Source organism: Liolophura sinensis, chromosome 3 (genome assembly GCF_032854445.1).
Source record: "Liolophura sinensis isolate JHLJ2023 chromosome 3, CUHK_Ljap_v2, whole genome shotgun sequence".
NCBI lineage: Eukaryota > Metazoa > Mollusca > Polyplacophora > Chitonida > Chitonidae > Liolophura > Liolophura sinensis.
In genome coordinates this window covers 22,775,828-22,798,152 of record NC_088297.1, presented here as the reverse complement: position 1 = coordinate 22,798,152, position 22,325 = coordinate 22,775,828, and the positions used below count along the sequence as shown (strand labels likewise).

General features: G+C 40.6%; 1 protein-coding gene across 1 annotated transcript; it reads left to right on the top strand.

Moving 5' to 3' along the window:
• The first annotated feature begins 5,227 nt into the window (after positions 1 to 5,227).
• Positions 5,228 to 14,102, top strand: LOC135463470 (glutathione peroxidase 7-like). Its single transcript, XM_064740728.1, is given in 4 exon segments — positions 5,228 to 5,642; positions 8,017 to 8,104; positions 8,107 to 8,159; positions 13,806 to 14,102. Coding segments are annotated over 4 exon segments (747 nt in total). The 5' UTR covers positions 5,228 to 5,333.
• The last annotated feature ends 8,223 nt before the right edge of the window (positions 14,103 to 22,325 follow it).

Genomic DNA, 22,325 nt, shown 5'->3' with positions numbered 1-22,325 from the left:
TTAACAATACAAGCAGAGTCGCAACTCAAATCGGTGAAATCAAATACCCAACCACTACAATACTGCTTACAGGTTTGGAGATTAATGGCGTCTATCTCCACATGGGAGCCTTCTGGGAGAGAGAAGGTCGCACAGGGAAGAACAAAGCATAACAACGTGTGTTTTGGTGGGAATGGTTACCCCGGGCAACGGCTCGGTAAAACATGACCGTGCCGTGAAGCATTTATAAGTGAGCCACAATTAAGCTATAACATTCGCATTGCGAGTTCGAGCATATGCGTTGATCCCTTACTCGTATATTCATATACTGATAACGGTGAATTTAAGTATTAGATTCAACACAGGTTTGTGCACGTTAACTGTTGTGGTCATGCATCAGAGGTGATCGAATCGTATTTCCTCCAATTCGCAGATCAGTACAATTGTCATTTACTTCTTATCAACACAGATGAAAGATGATGTTCCGTTGCCTTAAGTTGAAGTTTCATACTCTGGAAATTACAGCACTGCCTATTATAGCTGTTGTATTCGATGGCCAATAATTAGGTAAAATACACATATAACACGTATTTTAGTGTCTACTTAATTACAGCGCCAAATGATAGATTCAAGCTCGGTCCAGGCTCTATCCTCTCTACGACAGACAATTCAAATCAATCAGATGTTATGGTCTGTCGAATGACACCTGACCTCGAGATCACAAAGCAATCTTAAATCAGAATTTCATTACACTTTAAAATTATTTCTTACGTAACAAGGTCAAAATATTGGCTGACGAGATAACTTTTCGATAAGTTACCGTGGGACAAATTTCAGCTAAAATGATGAAAAGGCATATACCAGATTTAATGATTGAATTTTGACTTCAGTTTTAAAATCACATCGTGATCCCAGGGACTAGTTTATACTGATAAGCGTGAAAAGTGACATAATATACGTGCTAGGCGAACATCGCGAAAAAATACCTTGGCAAATTGTTACAACATTTCATCAGTCGAATTGGAGGTGTGTCTTCATTTATATTCACATAATTTTCACAGAGGCAGTGCGTCGACTGCCGTATCTCGCAATTTCTAACAAAAAAAGGCTACCTTAGCAATACCTGGGGTCATTGATCAGTAAATAGAGGGCCGGATCTCCATCAACGAAGTTTGCAAAATTTAATTTGTTCCGTACTTACCCTCCCGCTTAACTTTATAACAACAATATGCTTACTAGGTTGCGGTCATTTCCACTCGTCATTTTGGATTATATTAATTCGTCGTGTGTATCAGGTTTGCGTCTTCTTTCAGCAGACATGCTTTCCTCGCTTTCCTCCCACCATAATGCTGGTTTGTCGTCGTATAAGCGAAATATTCTTAAGTACGGCGTAAAAACACCAATCAAATAAATAAATAAATAAATGAATCAAAGACTTAATTTTCACACTAAATGTTTCCTAGACAAAATATGGTGCTAACTAGTTCCATTTTGAAAAAAAAAGCACACAATAAAGTCAGACTGTCTGACTATCTTGTCGGCCCGAATCCAGGCTGTGTGACGTGATGTGAAGAGCTGCCGGAATTAGGTATTGAAAGCCCACCAAAGCATTGACAAACCCATGCATTACCCTTCTCTGCCCTCGTCCAGAAGCCATTGTATGACGTATTCCATAATTACCCCTACGTGTTCACCTATTAATTAGAAACCTGAAAAGCATATAAATAAAGTAGTTTTATAGCGAATATGTTGAAAGATAACGGTGTTATATTAGACACTTGAAAAGCGTGTGGAGCATTAGGACTGGATGATTTTCGCTCACATACCGGCCACAAAGTCGCTTCTGTCTGGTTGTCTGACACGAATTGGGCATCCGTGGAAAGATGATAGCACCCGTGAAGTAATTGGCACGGTTTTCGCAATCCACAGATATACATTTTTAAAGCAAATCGAGCGATATACCGGCTGTGACACGAGGCACCATGCATTCGGACCAGCGGATTGTGATTAGCAGTGACGAGAGCAGTCTCTCGCTCTACGCCGGTGAAAGAAGCTCCAAAGAAGTATCACCGGTAAAAATAAATAAGACTTGAGTTATACTACATGGAAATTGCGATTGATAACTCATAGAAATGCCGATTTAATTTTTGTCTGAGTTCACGTCACCGGCTGAAAGGTACGACGTGCAGTGGAGTCTCACGTGCACATCCGGGCCTGCAGGCGAGATGTGAACTGAACTGGAATGGTGCCCAGTACGTAGCCTCGTTGCCGTTGTCGAGCAATGGCTAGCGGCTGTCCTACAGCCTCTCCAAACTCTCTCAAAAACGTTTAAAGCAGGTAAAGGACGTTAAACAAGCAACATCTCCAGTCACGCCAACAAAGTGCTCGTTGCCTTTAGGCGTGGCTTGCACTTAGCCTGACAAAGCGACGGACAACCTCATGCATCTAAGGCAGTAGATGGATCAGGATTAGATGGATTTGAACTTTCATTGACCAAAGGCGTTGACCCCAGGACAGCTGAGAATTTTATTGTTGTCGCTGATGTTGTCTTCTGTCGATTATCACAAGAAAATCGTGTGTTAAAATTATCTGACGCTCCTACACAGAAACATTACATTCTTTTACCAACTGCTAACAAAGATTTGTACACCCCTAAGCCCAAACAATTACCATACCTAACGACAATAGCTGGCATAATGGGTCATGTCTGGTATCGGGATGATACTATGACCAGCTATATACTGATCATCCTAATAATTCATGCACACTACTAGTAAACCAGTTACAGACAAGCTGGGTACACACGTGTAGTTTGTCAAGTGTAATGTACATGTGAAATAGTTATAATAGACATGTGACATACGAATAGTTAAATCAAGCTATAGACAGGGCAGTCAACTCTGTCCAGCTGGTTAACATGTATAGTTAAGTATATTAAATGTGGGGATTAACTTTCCATATGTGCATTTGACTAATCAGTCAGCCGTCGTATAAGTGAAATATTCTTGAGTACGGCGTAAAACATCAATCAAATAAATAAATAAAGTGTTTGTAATTAAAGAACAAGTTAATACCTGAAACCAGAAACTGTTACTAATAGTTAAGTAAACAAACAATTGTAAGTATAAATATGGTTGTTTCTCAAGTAGAAGAGCGGGAGGAAAAAGAGATTGGGGGTTGACCTGTGAGGACCTCAGAGTCTGGTCACTCCCATGTTGTGCTGTATAATAAATGCCTGTTGTTCAGTGAGAACGCCTTGGAGAGTTTTCCTGCCTACGTTGGGACTTCCGTGGCTCGAAGTACGGCGTAAAACACCAATCAAATAAATAAATAAATCCTATCTACGTTAGACAATGAAGATAAATGGTGGTGACCTTTTACTTAAGACCCTAGCCCGGCCTTAATACTTCAGTGGCACCAGCAATTTGGAGCACAAGAAGACTCAGAATATGTATACACACCTAATGACTCCTCGTCGTCATATGACTGAGAAAGAGTTAAGTACGACGTTAAACCCCAAGGATACATACATATACATATAGATGCCATTTATTCAATTTAAATGGTTTTGCAGAAGGAAAATATGGAACAGATTTTGTCTACACATTTTATAGATGTTACAAATCCTCCAATACTACGCAATAACACGCAATGTCCACAAAAAGAAATTTAAACTTTTAAATCAAGTAAAAAAAGTTAAAAAGACCCATTATTACAAAGTATAAAAAACTAAGACATGACAGTGATATAATACACGTTTCTTTAACATCTGGCAAAGAAATGTGGAAGCTAATCTTTCTATACCACATCACAGAATTCGTGAATACACGCCTTTCGCTTTGTGAAAGTGAACTTTATAGGACGCTGTTAACGAGTGTGTAAGAGACTTTTGTTGAGTACCTGATTTAGTAAGGCTGCTCAAAAAAATGATTCGCCTGCAACCTGCGGATGGTCGTAGGTTTCCCCAGGGCTCTGCCTGGTTTCCTCCACAATAAAGCTGGACGCTGTCGTATGAGTGAAGTATTCAGAGTACGGCGTAAAAACACCAACCAAATAAATGAATAAATAAGAAATGATTCACAAATTCTACTCACAGAGAGACTAAGCAGATGGGAAAGGGCATGGGCCAAAATAAATACAAATGGGAACTGATTACTGGTTTATTAACTTCCCCAGCTTTCTAACTAACATGCCAGAGATTTTTTATTCCTATATCTAATAGCTTCTACACATGATCATAAATGAATACTTAGTGAAAGCCTTATGAATGACGGTTTTACTTACAGTCTTAGTAACATCGAATTAATTGTTGATGATTTGTAAATTGTTCCTTGCCTAGATTGTTTAAACATCTCTGGCAGATTACATGTTACCCTTAACAATATGGCACTGAAGCAGAATTACATCATTATTACGTGTTTAAGAATATTTTCCAGATAGTACCGGACTATATTCATATAATAACTCTTGATGTTTAGATCTTTTGACAAATAAGAACACCAGTCCGATCAGCGTAATTGATTTTAACCCAGACTGAATGGAATCTTCGTATACCATGACACCAAGTGGCTAACAATCACAAATTGTAGTTTCATGTATTCGTGGCGCGATGATGTTTCAAAAATCCAGAATTTTACGCAACTATGACAACCGAAAAGAGCCATTCGTGTTTCAACAAAAATACCTTAGCCTTAACGTTGCATAATTCCATCGCTACATCGTACCATTACTCAATCACATAGCTTTGTCGCTCTATATAGTTCCACCATTTCATCGCAACATAACTCACTTCCATAGCTCCATTTTAACTTTGCTCTATTGGGTCAATCCATCGCCCCATTGGATACATTCTCAATCTCATTGCTCCATCGCTCCACCATTCGAATGCAGCATTGCTCAATCGCATCGCTCAATCGAATAGCTCCAGTGTAGCATTGCTCTATCGCATCGCACCATCGCTCAACTGCAATATTGCTGAATCGCATCGGTCCATGGTAACATTGCTCAATCGTATCGCTTGCAACGTTGCTTAAGATTGCGTCTCACAGTTATTATAAATGCTTGAGAGATGTTTTATGGATAAACAGGTTACGTTAAAGTTTTTCATTCCGTTATTATGAAGCCGGTTAGTTGGCCTGTCTAGTCCACCGTATACTGTGACGTCAGCATCACCGTGACCGTCTCCTTTTCCCGATCTCCCCTGGGTTGCTGATATTCGACACGTCGATGCCTGACACAGGAGGTTATATAAGCTCGTGCTTAGCAAACACACCAGAACCCCAGTATCTGGCTACGGTGTAGGACTGCAAGAAGTACGGCACTGGACACAGCCTTTGGTGCAGCGCCCACCAGTCATGGACCCAAAAGCAGTCTGCCTCGCCATGTTGGCGTGGTTGATGACAGCCAAAGCGTGGGTCCGATACCACAACGCTTGCGAGCACACAGAGTTGACCAACACGACCGTGTACGACTTTTCCTTGTACGATGTACACAACAAGGAAGTGGTCTCCCTTAACAGGTTTAGAGGCCAGGTTCTTTTGATCATCAACGTGGCTAGCTTCTGAGGCTCCACTCACCAGTACCACGGACTGAATGCACTCAAAGAAAAATACGCCCATTTGGGGTTCGAAATCTTAGGATTCCCTTGTAACTTGTTTGGCAAGGTAGGATATATATATACTACCAGAAATATACTAACCATCTTCGATATTCTTTGCTGACTCTTGTGGAAATTTACATCCCTCTACCATGTGGAAGCACTCGGTATTTTAGAACACCCAGCAGCTCAATAACTGGATCAACGACAAACTGTGGACTACTATTATCTGTACAACTCTGCCCAGTTTCGAGGTTGTTCTTTTGTTTGTGTAGACCACCGCCTAAAGCGAGTTTCACTAGATACAATATGATACATCAATTCAATCGCACAGTGAAAATAAGAAAAGTTTAACTGTATACCAGGTGGTGAATATTGAATGTTTTACACTATGATTTGAAAAATGTCTGACCAGTTTTCTTCTATAAATCGATCAGTTTTTTACCATATATTTAAAGTTTCTAAATATTTTTTCTGATAGTTTGAATAGCTTGCATACACAGTCGTAATTTCAGCTTAATAGATTAAAATTATGCAATTTTTTTTTGGATTTGAGATGTGCTATCCAGCAGTGTTCTGCCAAAACGCCCTGTTCCCAGTCGTCTCGGGTCATTGTTCGTACTGATTTATTTACTTATTTACTTGATTGGTTGTTCGTACTTATTACCAATTGGACTATTGCATAGCAATAAATAGCAGTCGTAGATATTAGAAATTTGCCGTTTTTTGTGAAATTGAGAGTTTTTAAGATGAGACTGTGGTAACGTGGTAGTGATGTCTATTCAGTGAAGAACCTGCTTTCCGCAACGAACATCTGAGAAATTGTTCATTGAACAATAAACACATCGACCTAACCTTTACAACTGCCAATAAGTGTTTCCTAAGAGCTCATCATTATGATAAATTCCTAAATATGTATATGTTCATCTAAGTTATGGATTTCTAACCGAATTTTTTTTTAAAACTTTATCAAAAATTTACAAAAATTTTGAAAAACAAACGCATAAGTAAATATTTACATTAATGAACACGATACCAATGCACCCTATGTTAGACAGTGGCAAACGCCGTCAAGTGTTTAGTTTGCCCATTCATGAATGTTAAGAGTTTTGGATTGTAATTGGAATTGTCGTGGCATTTTTGAAAGCTTCAGATTGTTTCAAGATTGGAACCGAAACCTTAACCGTAGCGATGTTGTGTCCTATCTATGTATTTCTATGTTTACCACTTTATCTCCGGTCTTACGAGAAGTCTTACAGCAGCTTGCGAATGGTCGATGCTTCCCTCTCACCATATTTATTTATTTATTTATTTGATTGGTGTTTTACGCTGTACTCAAGAACACTTGTACGACGGCGGTCAGCATTATGGTGGGTGGAAACCGGACAGAGCCTGGGGGAAACCCACGACCATCCGCAGGTTGTGGCAGATCTTCCCACGTACGACTGGAGAGGAAGCCAGGGTCCTTACGCTGCGCTAGCGAGCTAGCCACGGAGCCCCCCCCCCCCCCCCCCCTAATTAATGCCATACTAATGAATATTTCACTTTAATTGAACGATTGCAAATCAGTGTGGTTAGTGGAGTGAATTGGACTGCCCAGACCTTTTGGCTGCAAACTGGCTGGCTTACCTACTTGCGTACAATGTTATTTTGGAATACTGTTGTATCGTGATCATACAGAATAGTGGGTTTTGAGGTGGGGAAGAAGGGTGGGGGGCGTGTACCATTCCGAACTTAAGACTATCTGCGGTTTATCCCTGTGATACGCGATACTAATTCTAATGTAATTCTACACCTGTGCCTACATCTGCCAAGGGTCATTCCCACAGGTTTGTTTACGGCGATGTCACCAGAGTGACCTCTCCAGCCGTTCTGCGCAAATGCAGATCATCACTAACAATCATGAGTGTCAAAACTGGAAGTTCTAAGGACAGTCCCCAGGGTCTCGAGTTTCCGTATCTCTGATGTCAACGTGTTGTTATTCATCACGTATCAAAATACAGGGACGTCAAATGTGGGACAACACATGTACGTCTTTGTGTTTACTGGACATCACATGTTGGTCACGTCTTGCATAATGCGTGTTACCCTGGTAGCACGAGATGACCTAATGACCCATGAGTCTGAAGGTTTTACTATGACTCATTTTACTAGATTCTACAAGGATAAACCATTCAAGTTTAATAAATGCATAACATAGGTATCCTCTATATTGTTAATTGATTTGTCGTATACATATAATGGTAATATTTTTTAAATGGTGCGCTTCCCTGACCATTACAAACGAATAAATAAAAAATAAACATTCATTACCAATACAGACTGCTGGACTCGAAACTCCGTCACCAAATACATTGTTTAGATGTGAGTTTTTTTTTCTGCTTTTTTGCGACATAACAGAAAAAAGGTTGTACATATTTTTATTTATTTCTCCATTTCAGCAAGAGCCTGGCGCTAACGGGACAGAAATTCATGAACAACTTAAAATACGTACGTCAGGATCCGGTTTTGTACCAGACTTCCCGCTTTTTGAAAGATCGAGGTGAACGGAAAGAACGAACATCCTCTGTATACTTACCTAAAGGTAATGTGAAATTCACTTTCGTTTCCCGACATGAAACACGATAGCAGTTTTTAGGCTGTTAATCAATCAATTTCTGGGGTACACAAAGTCTTTGTTCAGTTCCCATCCCTGAGCCAACAAGCCTTGCGATTACACTGGGAATCCTTCCCTCAGGCCTTACATAAAACACTAAAATGGAGTATATAACGGACGAAAGAACATTACAAATGTCTAAGAAAATAGCTCCATTTTTTTTGTTTACATTCTTCAATCGAGTAAAATGGTTTTACAACATCAGGTTCCACGGTGGTCTGTAGTAAAACAGGAGGGTATCAGTATCAGTGACTTCAGCGTCATTTTTGTTTTGCTTGAAAATAGCTCGTTTCATTTATTTATTTATTGTATTTATCTGATGTTTTACACCTGTACTGAAGAATATTTCACTTACACGACGGCGGCCAGCATAATGGTCGGAGGAAAAACGGGGAGAGCCCGGGAGAAAACCCACTGCAATCCGCTGCTCTTCAGTCCGATAAAACGATACGATAAGTTCGCAAATAACTAGTTTGAACAGATGATCATTCCTGTGTCTCCAAGAACACTACACAGGAATGATCATCTGTTCAAACTAGTTTTTTGCGAACTTATCGTATCGTTTTATCGGACTGAAGAGAAAAAACGATTTCAAGCCATATTGACATTGCCCCTCTCGTGAATTAAACTTGAACAAGTTAGTATGATGGTTTATAAGGGTTACAGTATGCCTCCATTAATACCAAGTGCTGTGAAGTTGCGATGCGAAAGGATGAAGTCTATGCAGTTTCGCCCACTTCGCATAGCAGCCTCGCCCCTTTGTTGCATGGCAGCCTCGCCCCTTTGTTGCATGGCAGCCTCGCCCCTTTGTTGCATGGCAGCCTCGCCCCTTTGTTGCATGGCAGCCTCGCCCCTTTGTTGCATGGCAGCCTCGCCCCTTTGTTGCATGTTGCATGTGGAAACTTTTGTTTCTCGTTTTTAATACTGGATGGTTAGAGCTTTAAGGTAAATTTAGGTTATAATGAATTAAAATATCACTTTTTTACAGCACCTTATCCAACGTACCTACATTATGTATTTATGATTTTTTTTCTTCTATTCACTGCTTATATGGTAAATAAATACAATGATATATTTTTAAATACAATTTGAATAATAAATCTGTATATTTCTTATCTTTTTAGGGATATTGTCCTCCAACTACTGATATTTTCAAGCAAGACGGACCTGGGATATACTATAGGCCCCTAAGGAATGGTGACGTCAGATGGAATTTTGAAAAATTCCTCATAAATCGTGCTGGATTTCCAGTCGATCGAATTTTCTTCCGGGTTAACCCTATGGACATTATGGAGGACATCGAAGCTTTGCTGCAAGACCCTGTACCGGAAGTTAATCGGCTATCTTGCCTTGAAGAAAGCGTGATGGGAAATTCTACGGAACCAACCGTTTCGTAAACAATCTGGTGGTGGACTTACCTTAAATTTTGATGAATAATCTATATTTTGTTAACTCCTTTTTTGAATTACAAATTAAAGAATCATTTCTGGGCGAAGAGCTGAGCGTTTGACGAGAAGGCAAGAACCCAGTGAAACACTGGATTACCTTCCCTGATGGAATGTTGCCGCCGGGGGGCTTTGTGCATTCAGCGTCGCAGCGGTGCATTCCCTTCAGCTTTTCGTCTAGAAGTTGTGCTTTGTGAAATATAAAGGAAACGTCTTCGTGTTCATTCACTAAACCTCGTGTAAAGCTTGCATACATTCAGTTTATTTGTCTTGATGTATAACGCCTGAAGAATATTTTACTTGCTATTTAAAGAAGTCAAATTTAAATACATTTACATATCTAAATCTAAAATAAAACCCCCAAGATTGTTATTTTGAATCCAAGGAGCCAAAGAATGTCTTTGAACTGTGTGAAAATTAAACTGGTTTATTTGATTGGCTACATACATAAAGCTGTTCATTGAGAATACCCGGTGTTCCATTTGGTAACATTTCCGTTTTTTGTCATCTGAAATAGTTAACAGTTTTAACTTTATGTCCCTGGTTGTCTGGCACGAAACGTATTTGTTTCTGATGAGTTGATTTGCCCATAAATCCGGCGCGTGTTCAAACCCAGCTCTCACTGGCTTGGCTATTTCCTTAGGGGACTTGTCAGGTTCATAAGCAAAATGTGAAAATCTGTGGGAAATTGAAGTCACATTTGATGATAACTACTTACCCTAATTCTTGAGTTAACACGGTATTTTATACTGAGAGAAAACAATATAAAAATCTGCTTGGTGCGTTTATATTTTTGTTGAGAATCTTTTAACTCGGCTGAGTGTAGCGCTGGGGTTCTCTAATGTTATATTTCGGTGTTAGCTACAAATAATGTATATATACATTTGGTTGGTGTTTTACTTAATACTCAGTTTTTCACACGTAAGGTGGGGAGGTTTACGGGTCGATGAAACCAGAGTACCAGGTGTTAACCACCGATCAGCGCCAGCTACTTTTCAAACTTCCTGACTTAAAGCCACAATCGACGCAGCAGTGATTCTATCACGTACCCTCGTTTGTATAGCTGGTCGTATAGCTGCACCGAACCAGCGTTTTATCTGACAAAGCAACTTAACCCCAACCCCCAACCACCCCTCTCCCAAACCACCCCACCCCACCTCAACACACACACCCAAACACCTCCGCACACACTCGCACGCCTGCTAGAAATAAAAATTCCGGAAACGGAGGTGTTCGACCATATTTGAAAGTAATCCAACTTTTCATATGAAAGAAACATTGTAGAAAAGCAATTGTGAAGTAATCAATGGAGTAAAATTTCGAAATTAGTTCCAGCATTTTAATGAGGATAATCTCATTGGAGAGTACTTGTACAGACTCATGCAATTTTACCTATGTTACCTAAGAAATAACCATTTTAAATTTATTTGAAGTTTTGACATAAGTCTAAGATTACTTAGTGATACCGGGGCCTGATCCCAATTCAGCCGTGATTTTCCCTCCCGTGGTTTGATATTAAACTGTGGATAGCTTGTGGTTTCCATCAGACTTTGACCACGCATTCTCGACGGTCGTGGTATACTTACAATATTGAAGAGTAAACCATAAATGTAAAGACGAATAATATGACGGTCAAAACAAAACCTTACACTTTGAAACGAAAAATTTGTGAAATTTGACAAGCTATGACCAGTTCATCATAAAGCATACTCATTTACTTCTTGTCACATCTTGTGAAATGTATGTTCTCAAATCGTAGATAAAGTGGAAATTAAAACGGTCATAGATAACCTTTTATTCTTCAGTGCATACAGAAGCTATTTTTCGCTCAGATAAGCTATTTGAAAATGTGAAATCCGGCGTGTGAACATTTCCACCAAAACACGTGGGTAAGATAAGTGAGGCATTATCTGGGGGTTAAAAGAGCGATGTTAAAAGATAACCTTGGATGACTGAGCAGCGAGTTTTAAAGTAGACGTGATTGTCCGTAAACAGTTGATCCCTGGAATCCAGAATGAAGTTGGTAGTGATTTCCATCGTTGCTATTGGGGTTCTAGCTGTTAGCAAGGTGAGCCGTATCTAGTCCACCGTTATGTGTTTGTTTGATTTACCCAAACCCCTGAATCAAAAGAATCCACCAAACGTATACGGCGTTAGTGGCAAAGCGAAAAAGCAAAGTCTTCTACCAGTTTGATACCAGCGCCTTTCAAAGCTAAGGAATCACCTGCAACAGAAAGTTGAAAAACTATATCCGTTTAGGGGACCCTGTTTTCTTCTTTGTATTAATTAATATATTCCTGTAAATTCAAACGTGTGCATTATCAACCATGCTGAAAGTTTTTCACATCACACAAACCGTTTCCAGTCAAACCAGGTGCATAAGAATGGTTTTACTAGTATCACCTTCACCACACGAAAAGAGCAGCAAAACAGAATTTAATTGACTTCCTATAGGTTTAATGACGTGCGGTGATGATCAGCTTTTTTAATGTGGAGTACAGGCGTAATCCACCGGCCCTAGGGGAGTTAAACGTGAACATTTCCCCGTGTGAACGAGGTTATTATGAAGAAAGATAAACAGTGTCCAATGAAATTCATCTAATATCACACGAGATCAAATCGGCGGAATTTCCCCTCTTAAGCTCAGAGCAGAACTTATGAAAGCAAGGAACTCTACATAGCCATCTTTACAAAAAGGGAAATGAACCCAGGTCTGTCTAATCTGGAGTCTGATGTCATCAATTAAAATCGATCACAGACAAATCTACTTTCCTGGAAATAAAATATTTGGTAAATTAACTGTCTATTATATACAAAGCTGGTTTTTGCTTGTTTATTAATTTATTTATTTGATTGGTGTTTTACGCCGTACTCAACAATATTTCACTTATACCGCGGCGGACAGCATTATGGTGGGAGGAAACAGGGTAGAGCCCTCGGGAAACGCACAACCATTCTTAGGTTGCTAGAATACCTTCCCCCTACAGCGGGTGTTGGTTTTTGTTTATCATAAAACAAAGCCTCAGTTATTGTTTTAAAAATGATCAAACCGATAAAGCATCCAAAGACCAATGGTGTCTCACTGTTTCACCTGGTGTCTCATTTTAAGTTTCCAGCCTGTTAACCAGGGTCCGTATTAATCACACGTCTTAAGACTTAATTTAAAAATTCAAACACAACCACAAATAAAATGCTTTGTTCAAAGTTTAAAATTTGTACAGTGACCCTTTACTGCAGAACAATGTACTAACCACAAATTGAGTTTTCTCCTCTTCTGGCTCAGATCTGAAGTCTTCAATTTCCATCGATTTGAACATTCATATCAATGAAAGATACCCATCACATTGGCGATTATAATGACTCACAAAATATCGTACCTCATGGATTTCTGACTTGGATTAGAATTTGGTATTAAATTGAATAAATGCCGCTGAATAGAGAGCCCACGCTAGGGTCCGTGCTACCGCCTTCTTGTGTTAATTCCCAGTTGACTGGCCTCGGTATAGGGGAGAGAAGCCACACTAGATTGTGAACTAACATCGCCCTGTGTTAATACCCAGGTGACTGGTCCCAGTATATGAGAGAGAGCCCACCCTAGGTTGTGGGCTAACGTCTCCTTGTGTTAATTCCGAGGTGACTGGTCTCTGTATAGGGGAGAGAAGCTACACTAGGTTCTGTGCTAATGGCTTCCTGTATTAATTCCTAGGTGACTGGCCTCAGTACAGGACAGGGAACCCACACTAGGTTCTTTGCTAACGTCTCCTTGTGTTAATACCCAGATAATTGATCTCAGTATACGAAAAAGAACCTACACTAGGTTCCTTGCCAACGGCGTCCTGTAAAGGTGACTGGCCTCAGTATAGGGGAGAGAGCCTACACTAGATTCAGTGCTAATGGCTTCCTGAGTTCCTCCCCAGGTGACTGGCCTCATTGTAGTGGAGAGAGATCATACTTGCTTCTGTGCTACCGGTTTTCTGTGTAAATTCCACGGTGACTGATCTCAGTATAGGGAAGCATGTCCGCACTGTTCTGTGCTAATAGATTCCTGTGTTAATTCCAAGTTGCTTGTTCTCGGCAGAGGTGAGAGAACCTAGGTTCTGTGCTAATGGCTTTCTGTGTTAATTTCCAGGTGAATGGCCTCAGTATAGGGGAGAGAGCCCACCCTAGGTTCTGTGCTAACGGCACTCACTGCACCGATAATGAGTGCTGCTTGGAATACGAGCCAGACTCCGTGGTAATAGGACGGAGCATCGTGGGGAAGGAGTACAGAGGGATCTGCACCAACCTTGGACATTACAACTCGGGTAAGACTCAGTGCACTAACGATATGGGAGATTGGGATGAGGAGGAGATCGAGGTGGAGGTGGGGGTATCAGGTGTTATACCCCGGGTTCGGCTAAGCACACTGACGCTGGAAGAAGTCTAAATTAACGAACGCCTTGTGTTTTTATTTCAGTTTAGTTTTTGATTTTTACAGTACTGCTCGATCCTAGCGATATATCTGACATGGATATGGGTAGGAATATGTGGGTAGGGAGGGACAAAATCACAGGAAGATGTTCACATCATACGCCGATCATACAACCAAGATGGGCGAACCATCCGCTTAGGATGGGCGTAGGATTCGCGTATGATGGGCGTAGGATTCGCGTATGATGGGCGTAGGATCCGACTATCATTCGCGTGGGGTTTACGACATACACTGACATGTGAATAAACTCATATAAAGATGAGTTTATTCATACATAAACTCATGTAACTTACAACAAATGCAGCGTTGTTCGACACCAAGCTTGTTATAGAACATTCACAAACGGTCTAGTTCCCAGCGTTGTTACTAATTCCACGTATTTATCATAATACGGACATAGATTTTTGACTGTTTCCGCAAATTATTCGCTATTAAGTCCTAAATACGGTATGTAGTTACAACAAACAATATACATGAAAGTTTAGGCACCATGAATGGCTAGTTAGTAATATTAGTACAGCTTTAGATGCGGTTACGATTTTACATTTCGACTGACACTGATAAACCTTGTCGAGAAACGGGAAAGCGCAACTCGAAGATCATGTTTTGGACTAGCTCATCTCTTAAGTGGCTTGAATGAGTGAGAGTTAGGCAAACCATTAACTTATACTGTTATGGTCACCACGCCTGCCTTGACAGGTAAGCAAACTGGAGATACTTCGTGTCATTTTCATAGCTAGCGAGTAGACAAAGGCTAAACTGCCATAAAGCGGTCTAAACGAGACTACATGCTCAGGCCGATCAAGATCCGCGTAAGATGCGATGATCGGGATGCTGCCAACATTCGCGCATGGGCCGCTAATAATACGCGTAGGGTAGGCCTATATCGTTAGGATCGGTCAGTGCTGTACGTGCAATTAAAGATATATTGTAAAAAGATTATAAAGCCAGTGTCTGTCTTTGACGTAAAACTTATCAGTGTTATGGCTGGGAATATACTATGTTGTGAAGCCAACAATGGTATTACACAAATGGTGCTTCCCATGTGACTAATCTCAGTGTAGGGGAGAGAACTCACACTCGATTCTTCGCTAACGGCTCAGTATAGGTGGGAGAGTAGGCTCTGTGCTAACAGCTTCCTACGTTAACTTCCATATGACTGGTCTCGGTATAGGGTAGAGAACCCACACTTGGTTCTGTGTTACTAGCGTCAAATGACAGAAAATAGGTTAAGTACGAAGAAAAAACCAGAGACTACATACATACCTATGTGCGTACGTACGTTATTGCTACATGTATATTGTGTTCTAAAGCCGACAGTATATCTTATGTTGATTCTCTCTATGCACAGACTGTTACCTGAAGACGGACAATCCGATTGCATCGGGAAAGCCAGAAGGTCTGGTGCTTGGTAAAGCCTGTCCGTGTCAGTCACTCTACACTTGTACCGAGGCCTCCATCGGATCAGGCCTTGGTTCGTAACTCAATCTGAATTCAGACGTTTATAAAAATGAAAGGTTGTTTTCCACATTTGGGTGTCACTTTCAGGAAACAGATTTTTTCAAAGTTTAAAGAAGAACGCAAAGTGCTGGAGCTCTCTACTCAACGCTCTCACTCAATATGCGAATAGGCAATGCTGACAAAACAGGGCTTTTACATACGACAGGCTCAAAATTTCTTTACATGTTAATTAAATTCCATTACATCCAATATTATTAAACTTAAATTTCATTCTTTATTTAAGAGATTGAATCCTTTAACTTGGTAGAAAATAAACGATTGCCAGGCTTGAACGAGAGTTAAGGGAGATCACTCTAAAAGAGAAGTAGTTCTTATTCCCTGCTCCTTGTTTTTTTTTTGTTGTTCGTTTTTTTTTTGTTTTTGCGAGTGACCTATGTTCAGCGATCTGTAAAATCAATCATACCTGCTACCAAACTGCCTTTAGTCAGTGACCCATAACCACACGTGGATATGTTGGAAGCTCATATTTTGGGAACGAAAATGAAGTTAGAACACTTTTTTCTAATTCATGATGTTAAGGTCCATTAACTCGCTTTCGACCGCAAGTGCCCATTGCCTTGGGTGATGCCAGAATTATTTCAAAAACCTGTGGTATGCTGGATATTGGGCGGAGTTCATCATGTTTTACCTAAACTGCTGTCGACTGCGATATTTGAAATTGTTTAGACGTTTTGGTGTAGTGTCTCAAGTATATAATATCCGTTCCCTTAGAGGCATTATGCGTAATATACCAGAAGCAAGGAGCCAGACCTATTTGTATGTGAGGACTAGAATATACCTTTCCACCACATACAAACAGCTGTTGTGTGAGATCTCTTCACAAATATTACATTTGATGACGAGCTAAAACGGACAACATACGCTATAGCAGGCCTACTCAACCTACCCACTATACCCCCGTTCCAGACAGACGTCGATCAAACTTCCCTGGTAACACGTTCGAAAAAATGACGCGACCAGTTCGAACTCTACATCACAGCAATTGGCGTGACTGATAATACGTCAAAGCGAGCACTTCTTCATTTAGCAGGCGAATCGGCTCAGGAGGTTTTTCGTGGACTATCCAATACAGGTGACTCTTTTCCCGATGCTGCAGAAGAACTAGACAATTACGTCTTACCACAGAAAAACATTCGTCCTGAGAGATACATATTCAAACAAGCCCAATAGCAAGCCGGTGAGTCTATTTCGCAGTTTGTTACTCGCCAAAGGTCTTTGGCTGGTACATGTGAATGTACTGACGCCTCCGACACCATTGCTGTTCAAGTCGTTGAAAAATGTCAGCCTACTCATCTTAGACGGAGATTTTTCAGAGATGTAAACATAAAGCTTCATGATATTATCAACGTTGTTAGAGCTTTTGAAACATAAGATGTGTAGTTCCAGCACATCGAAACCAGTTCTGAACACGCCCGCAACACTGTCAACTTGTAGCAAACCGACGTGCACAACACGGAAACAGTGTTGAAATTCGCCAGTCAAAGCTAAACCAAGTTACAAATTTTGCTCACACAACCACCGGAAACAGAACGCAAACAGCCGATCTAACAATATCTGTAGGAACTGCGATGGAAACTGTCCACATAAAGGAAACCCTTGTCCAGCTAAAGGTCAGATATGCAGTAAATTAAACCATTTTTCAAAAGTATGTCATGGTGGACAAAACAAAAAACAAATGAATGGACAACATATGGATATGAAAGAGAAATATGTAAATTACTTGGACGCCACATATACAGTTGATGATTCCACATCTGAGAATGATACATCAGATAATGACTACGCGTTCACAGTCAGAAACCACATTGGACATTTAGACTCTGGTGCCAAACAACCTACAACAAATGTTTGTATAGGCGGTGCCACATTGAAAGTGTAGATTGACAGTGAAGCATCAGTAAATGTAGTCAACAAGTCCAGCTATGATACAATATCAAAACACGCATCCACACTGCTAAAACCAGCCAAACCTAAGGTATATGTGCTTGGCGCAGACACACCCTTAACCATGTTCGGGACTTTTCAAGCCATTGTATTAAATGAACACCAATTATGCAATGTTGAATTCTACGTCACTGACAAACCCTGCATATCGCTTCTTGAGTTTAACACAGCAACATACTTGGAACATACAGATTCCGGACAGCTCAGTGAACGCCATACCTAAACCAGACTTTCTTAAGAACCTGACTACAACAGATGTCAAGGAAGTTGTTTGTGAATTTTCTGACAGTTTCCAAGGAGTTGGCCATCAGTTCCAGATTCACGCTGACTCATCCGTTAATCCAGTGGCTCAATCTGTTCGTCGCTTTCCTTTTCACTTAAGGTAGCAGGTAGAAGCTGAACGAAAGTTTCTTAGAAATGCAGACATCATTGCACCAGCAGAAGGTCGTACACCCTGGGTTTCCCCCATCGTCGTTGTACCCAAAAAAAGACTACACTGTGCGATCGTGCGTCGACGTGCTTACGCTCTGTACAACGTGAAGGATATCCTATGACAACAGTTGATGAAGTGATAGATGATCTTAACGGTGGTACAGTGTTCTCAAAACGGGATCTTAAGCAAGGATACCATCAGACTGAATTACATCCACGGCTCACGAGCTACATTTACAACTAACAATGATGATGCTCTTGTATATGGCAAGAATGATCAAGACAACGATCTTTACTACACAAGGCTCTGCAACGTCTTAAACATCAGAGCCTTAACCTAAACTTGCACGGACAAGCGTGAATTCAAAAATCTTCAATATCATTCTTCGGATTCACATTCTTCAAAGATGGTGTTTGTCCAAATGTTCAGAAAGCTCATGACATCCAGAACATGCCGGTGTCCCAGACCCCAGCTGCTGTCAAGAATTTCCTCGACTTGACGAACTACGTATGATGGTTTATTCCAAACTACGCAACACTGGCGGATCCTCTGCGAGAGCTGGCCCCACAGAACACAGCAGGACCATGGTCAGATCGACAACAAACAGCCTTCCAGCAACTTAAGGATGCATTATCGTCTGATCCTGTTGTGTCATACTTTGACCCAAAGCTGCGTAGACGCAAGCCCTGTTGGACTTGGTGGCTTTTTAACTCAGACTCAAATGGGAAACAACGTAACCTGTTTTATGCCAACAGATCTCTATCAGGCACTGAACGGCGATATTCCCTAACTGAGCGAGAGTCCTTTGCAGTTGTCTGGGCATGTGAAACATTTCACATCTATATCCTCGGCAACCCCGTTTACAGTTGTAACAGATTACAAACCACCTGATCCAATGTTCAACAAACCACAGTCTCAACCCCCAGCACGCATTGTCAAATGGCAATTACGATTCCAACCCTATGAATTCTCACTTGTGTACCAAATGGGAGAAGATATTCTTGCCCATTCTTTTCTCAAGACACCCTCAACGATCTAAACCATTAAATGATCAGACATTGCTGACCAATATGTGAACTTCGTACCTGAACACACCATTTCAAAATCACCTTCGCTGCAGACTATCCTGGGTTCATACAAAACGTAATCAGAAAAGACAAAATTGACGAAAGCAACTCAATCAGGTTGATGAAATAAGCATGACCTTCACTTGAAGTGATGCTAGAAACTGAGACATGAACTGACCCTTACTCTTTCAGACACGGTATTACATAGAACAAGGCTCGTTGTTCTTCGCTCAGGAAACATGTGCTTCAATAAGTAGGAATAGTGGATGTACTTAAATCAGATAATGGACCTCCATTTAATGCACGTGTTTTTGCCCACTTTGCTAAAGTAACGGGACAACAGGATCACACCTTATTGGCCGAAATCAAATGGGGCAGCCGAACGGTTTATGCGGACAACAGACAAAGATATTCGTATTTCGTTTCCCCAAGGAAAGGGCTGGAAGAAATACCTAAAATTTCTCTTTAATTATAGAGCCACACCTCACTCAACATCAGGAGCTGCCTCAGCTACTCTTCTATTCAGTCGACCAAATAAACAAAACTCCCCAAACCTGTGAGCTCCATCAATCTCCTGACTGTCACAACAGTGCATGATCTCTAGATCACACAGCCAAGACAAAAATGAAGGTGTATTACCATCAAAGATTTGGAGCCAAAATTTCTGTCTTCAAACCAGGTGATTGAGTATTAATAAAACAACAGAGAGAACAAACTGACAACGAGATGCAGTCTAAAGACATACGCTGTCAAGACTGTCAAAGGATCCATGATCAGTCTTATAGGCCCAAATGGTGAATGGTTGGCTAGAAACAGTTCTCAGCTTAAAGCTGTTCCCCTTGACACCCAGTTTCCAGTATCAACCTCGGGCGACATCGACGACATCAGTGACATTCCAATGAACCCAACGACAATCAACTGTGGAAACCCGACATTGAAGTGGTACCCAGGAGTCAGAAAGAGGCCGACTTACCTCCAGGCATATGTGTAGACTAACTGACCCTGAAAATGAATGTGACTCTTCTTAACAGTGACCATTTTACAAGTCGAACCATTCGAAGCCTGTATTAGTTATAGTAATTGGGAGTTTTATTTACTAAATAATTCAGTTCATCAAAAGTGAACTATTTGAGAGACTTTATTTGACATTTTATTTGCTAATTGATATTAACGTTATGCGGAAAATGAATAATGAACTTTAAATGACGTGAAAACGTACAGTTTTCGTGTTAAATACTGTGCCATTATGACCTAGCATACAAATTTTCTTCCTCTGAAAGGTGGGAGGAATGTAGTGTCTATAGTAAATAATAGCCGCTCCCCTAGCGGCATTATGCGTAATATACCGGAAGGAGTCAGTCTGTATGTGGGGACTAGAATATACGTTTCCATCAATTACAAAAAGCTGTTGTGTGAGATCTCTTCATACATTTAGTATATTAAAAATTTGAGAAATGAATTTTATTTTATCTCTTGTAATATGTGTATTCACTGCGGTGTGGATTTAGAGATGGATGTTAGGAAATTAAAGCCATGTAGTCTGTTCGCAGATACAGTAGTGTAGGTTGTACTACTGCGTGTTCTTGTCGCTTGTTGGTGAAGACATGGTAAAACAAATTACTCTTCACGCCCACTGCCTAACATGCAACATGTTTTTTAATAATTATGACGTCACCCGAGGCAATGACTTTTTGGTATCGAAACTAAGCTGATGGAGTTTAACGTTATTAAAATATTTAAACGTATTTTAACCGCATTTTCTCTGTAATAATATGGGTGTTCAGCGTATCAATGTGTAGAGCTTGGACTGTTGCGTGTCACTGAATAAAGGCAATTTTGATATCTGATTTTACAGACAACTGATTATAGACGACTCGCTAAAAGAAATAGACTTTAACACGTAGAACTCTAGGCGGGAAAAGTTGTTAAACTGATTCCATTGATAAAGATATACATGTACATGCTTTTATTATATTTTTATTTTCATTCCAGGTATCTGCTTTTAAAATCATATACACAACGGCTTCGTTTTGGACTAAAGTTTCTTAAGATTTCTCGCGTTAATGGTAATGCTACGAATAACTGTTCCTTGACTGCGTTGTCGACGGAGGGGTTTCTCTTTCTGTGGACCACCGATTTAGTTCTTCCAAAACATCTACGTTGTTTCTCTTTTAATGAACGAACACTTCTTGTATTTATCAAACGTTCTTCATGTTTATTATACACCAATTGTTTGCATGGGGTATCCCACTTTAAATACTTTAAATGCTTTGTTTTTTGGCAGTGATAATGCTGGGAATGCTTTAATTACATGTAGCACATCCTTTGCTTCGTTAACAAAGCCGTATTATGATTTACTAAACAGAAGTTTCTGTTTTTATAGCTCACCAGTTTAATCTCCACTCCCTGAGTAGTTAACAAACTCTATTCATTGTTGATTAAGGCGACTTACAGAGTGGGCGATACCAGATATAACAACCCACTCAAAGAGTAGGCGATACCAGATATAACATTCCACGTATAGAATGGGCGACACCAGATATAACACCCCACTTACAGAGTGGGCGATACCTGTATAACACCCACTTACAGAGTAGGCGATACCAGATATAACACCCCACTCAAAGAGCAGGCACTACAAGACATAACACTCCACGTATAAAACGGGCGACACCAGTTATAACACCCCACTTACAGAGTGGGCGATACCTGTATAACACCCACTTACAGAGTAGGCGATACCAGATGTAACACCCCACTCAAAGAGTAGGCGCTACCAGATATAACACTCCACGTATAGAATGGGCGACACCAGATATAACACTCCACTTACAGAGTGGGCGATACCTGTATAACACCCACTTACAAAGAAGGCGATACCAGATATAACACCCCACTAACAGAGTGGGCGATACCTGTATAACACCCACTTACAGAGAGGGCGATACCAGATACGTCACCTCAATTAAAGAGTAGGCGATACCCGGATACAAGACCCCACTTAAAGTGTAGGCGATACCAGATACAATTCCCCACTTAAAGAGCAGGCGATACCGGATACAACACCCCACTTCAAGAGTAGGCCTTTACCAGATATACCCCCCTCCCCACTTCAAGAGTAGGCGATACTAAATATAAGACCTCACTTACAGAGTAGGCGCTACTATATACAGAACCCCACATACAGGGTAGGCGATACTAGATATAACACCC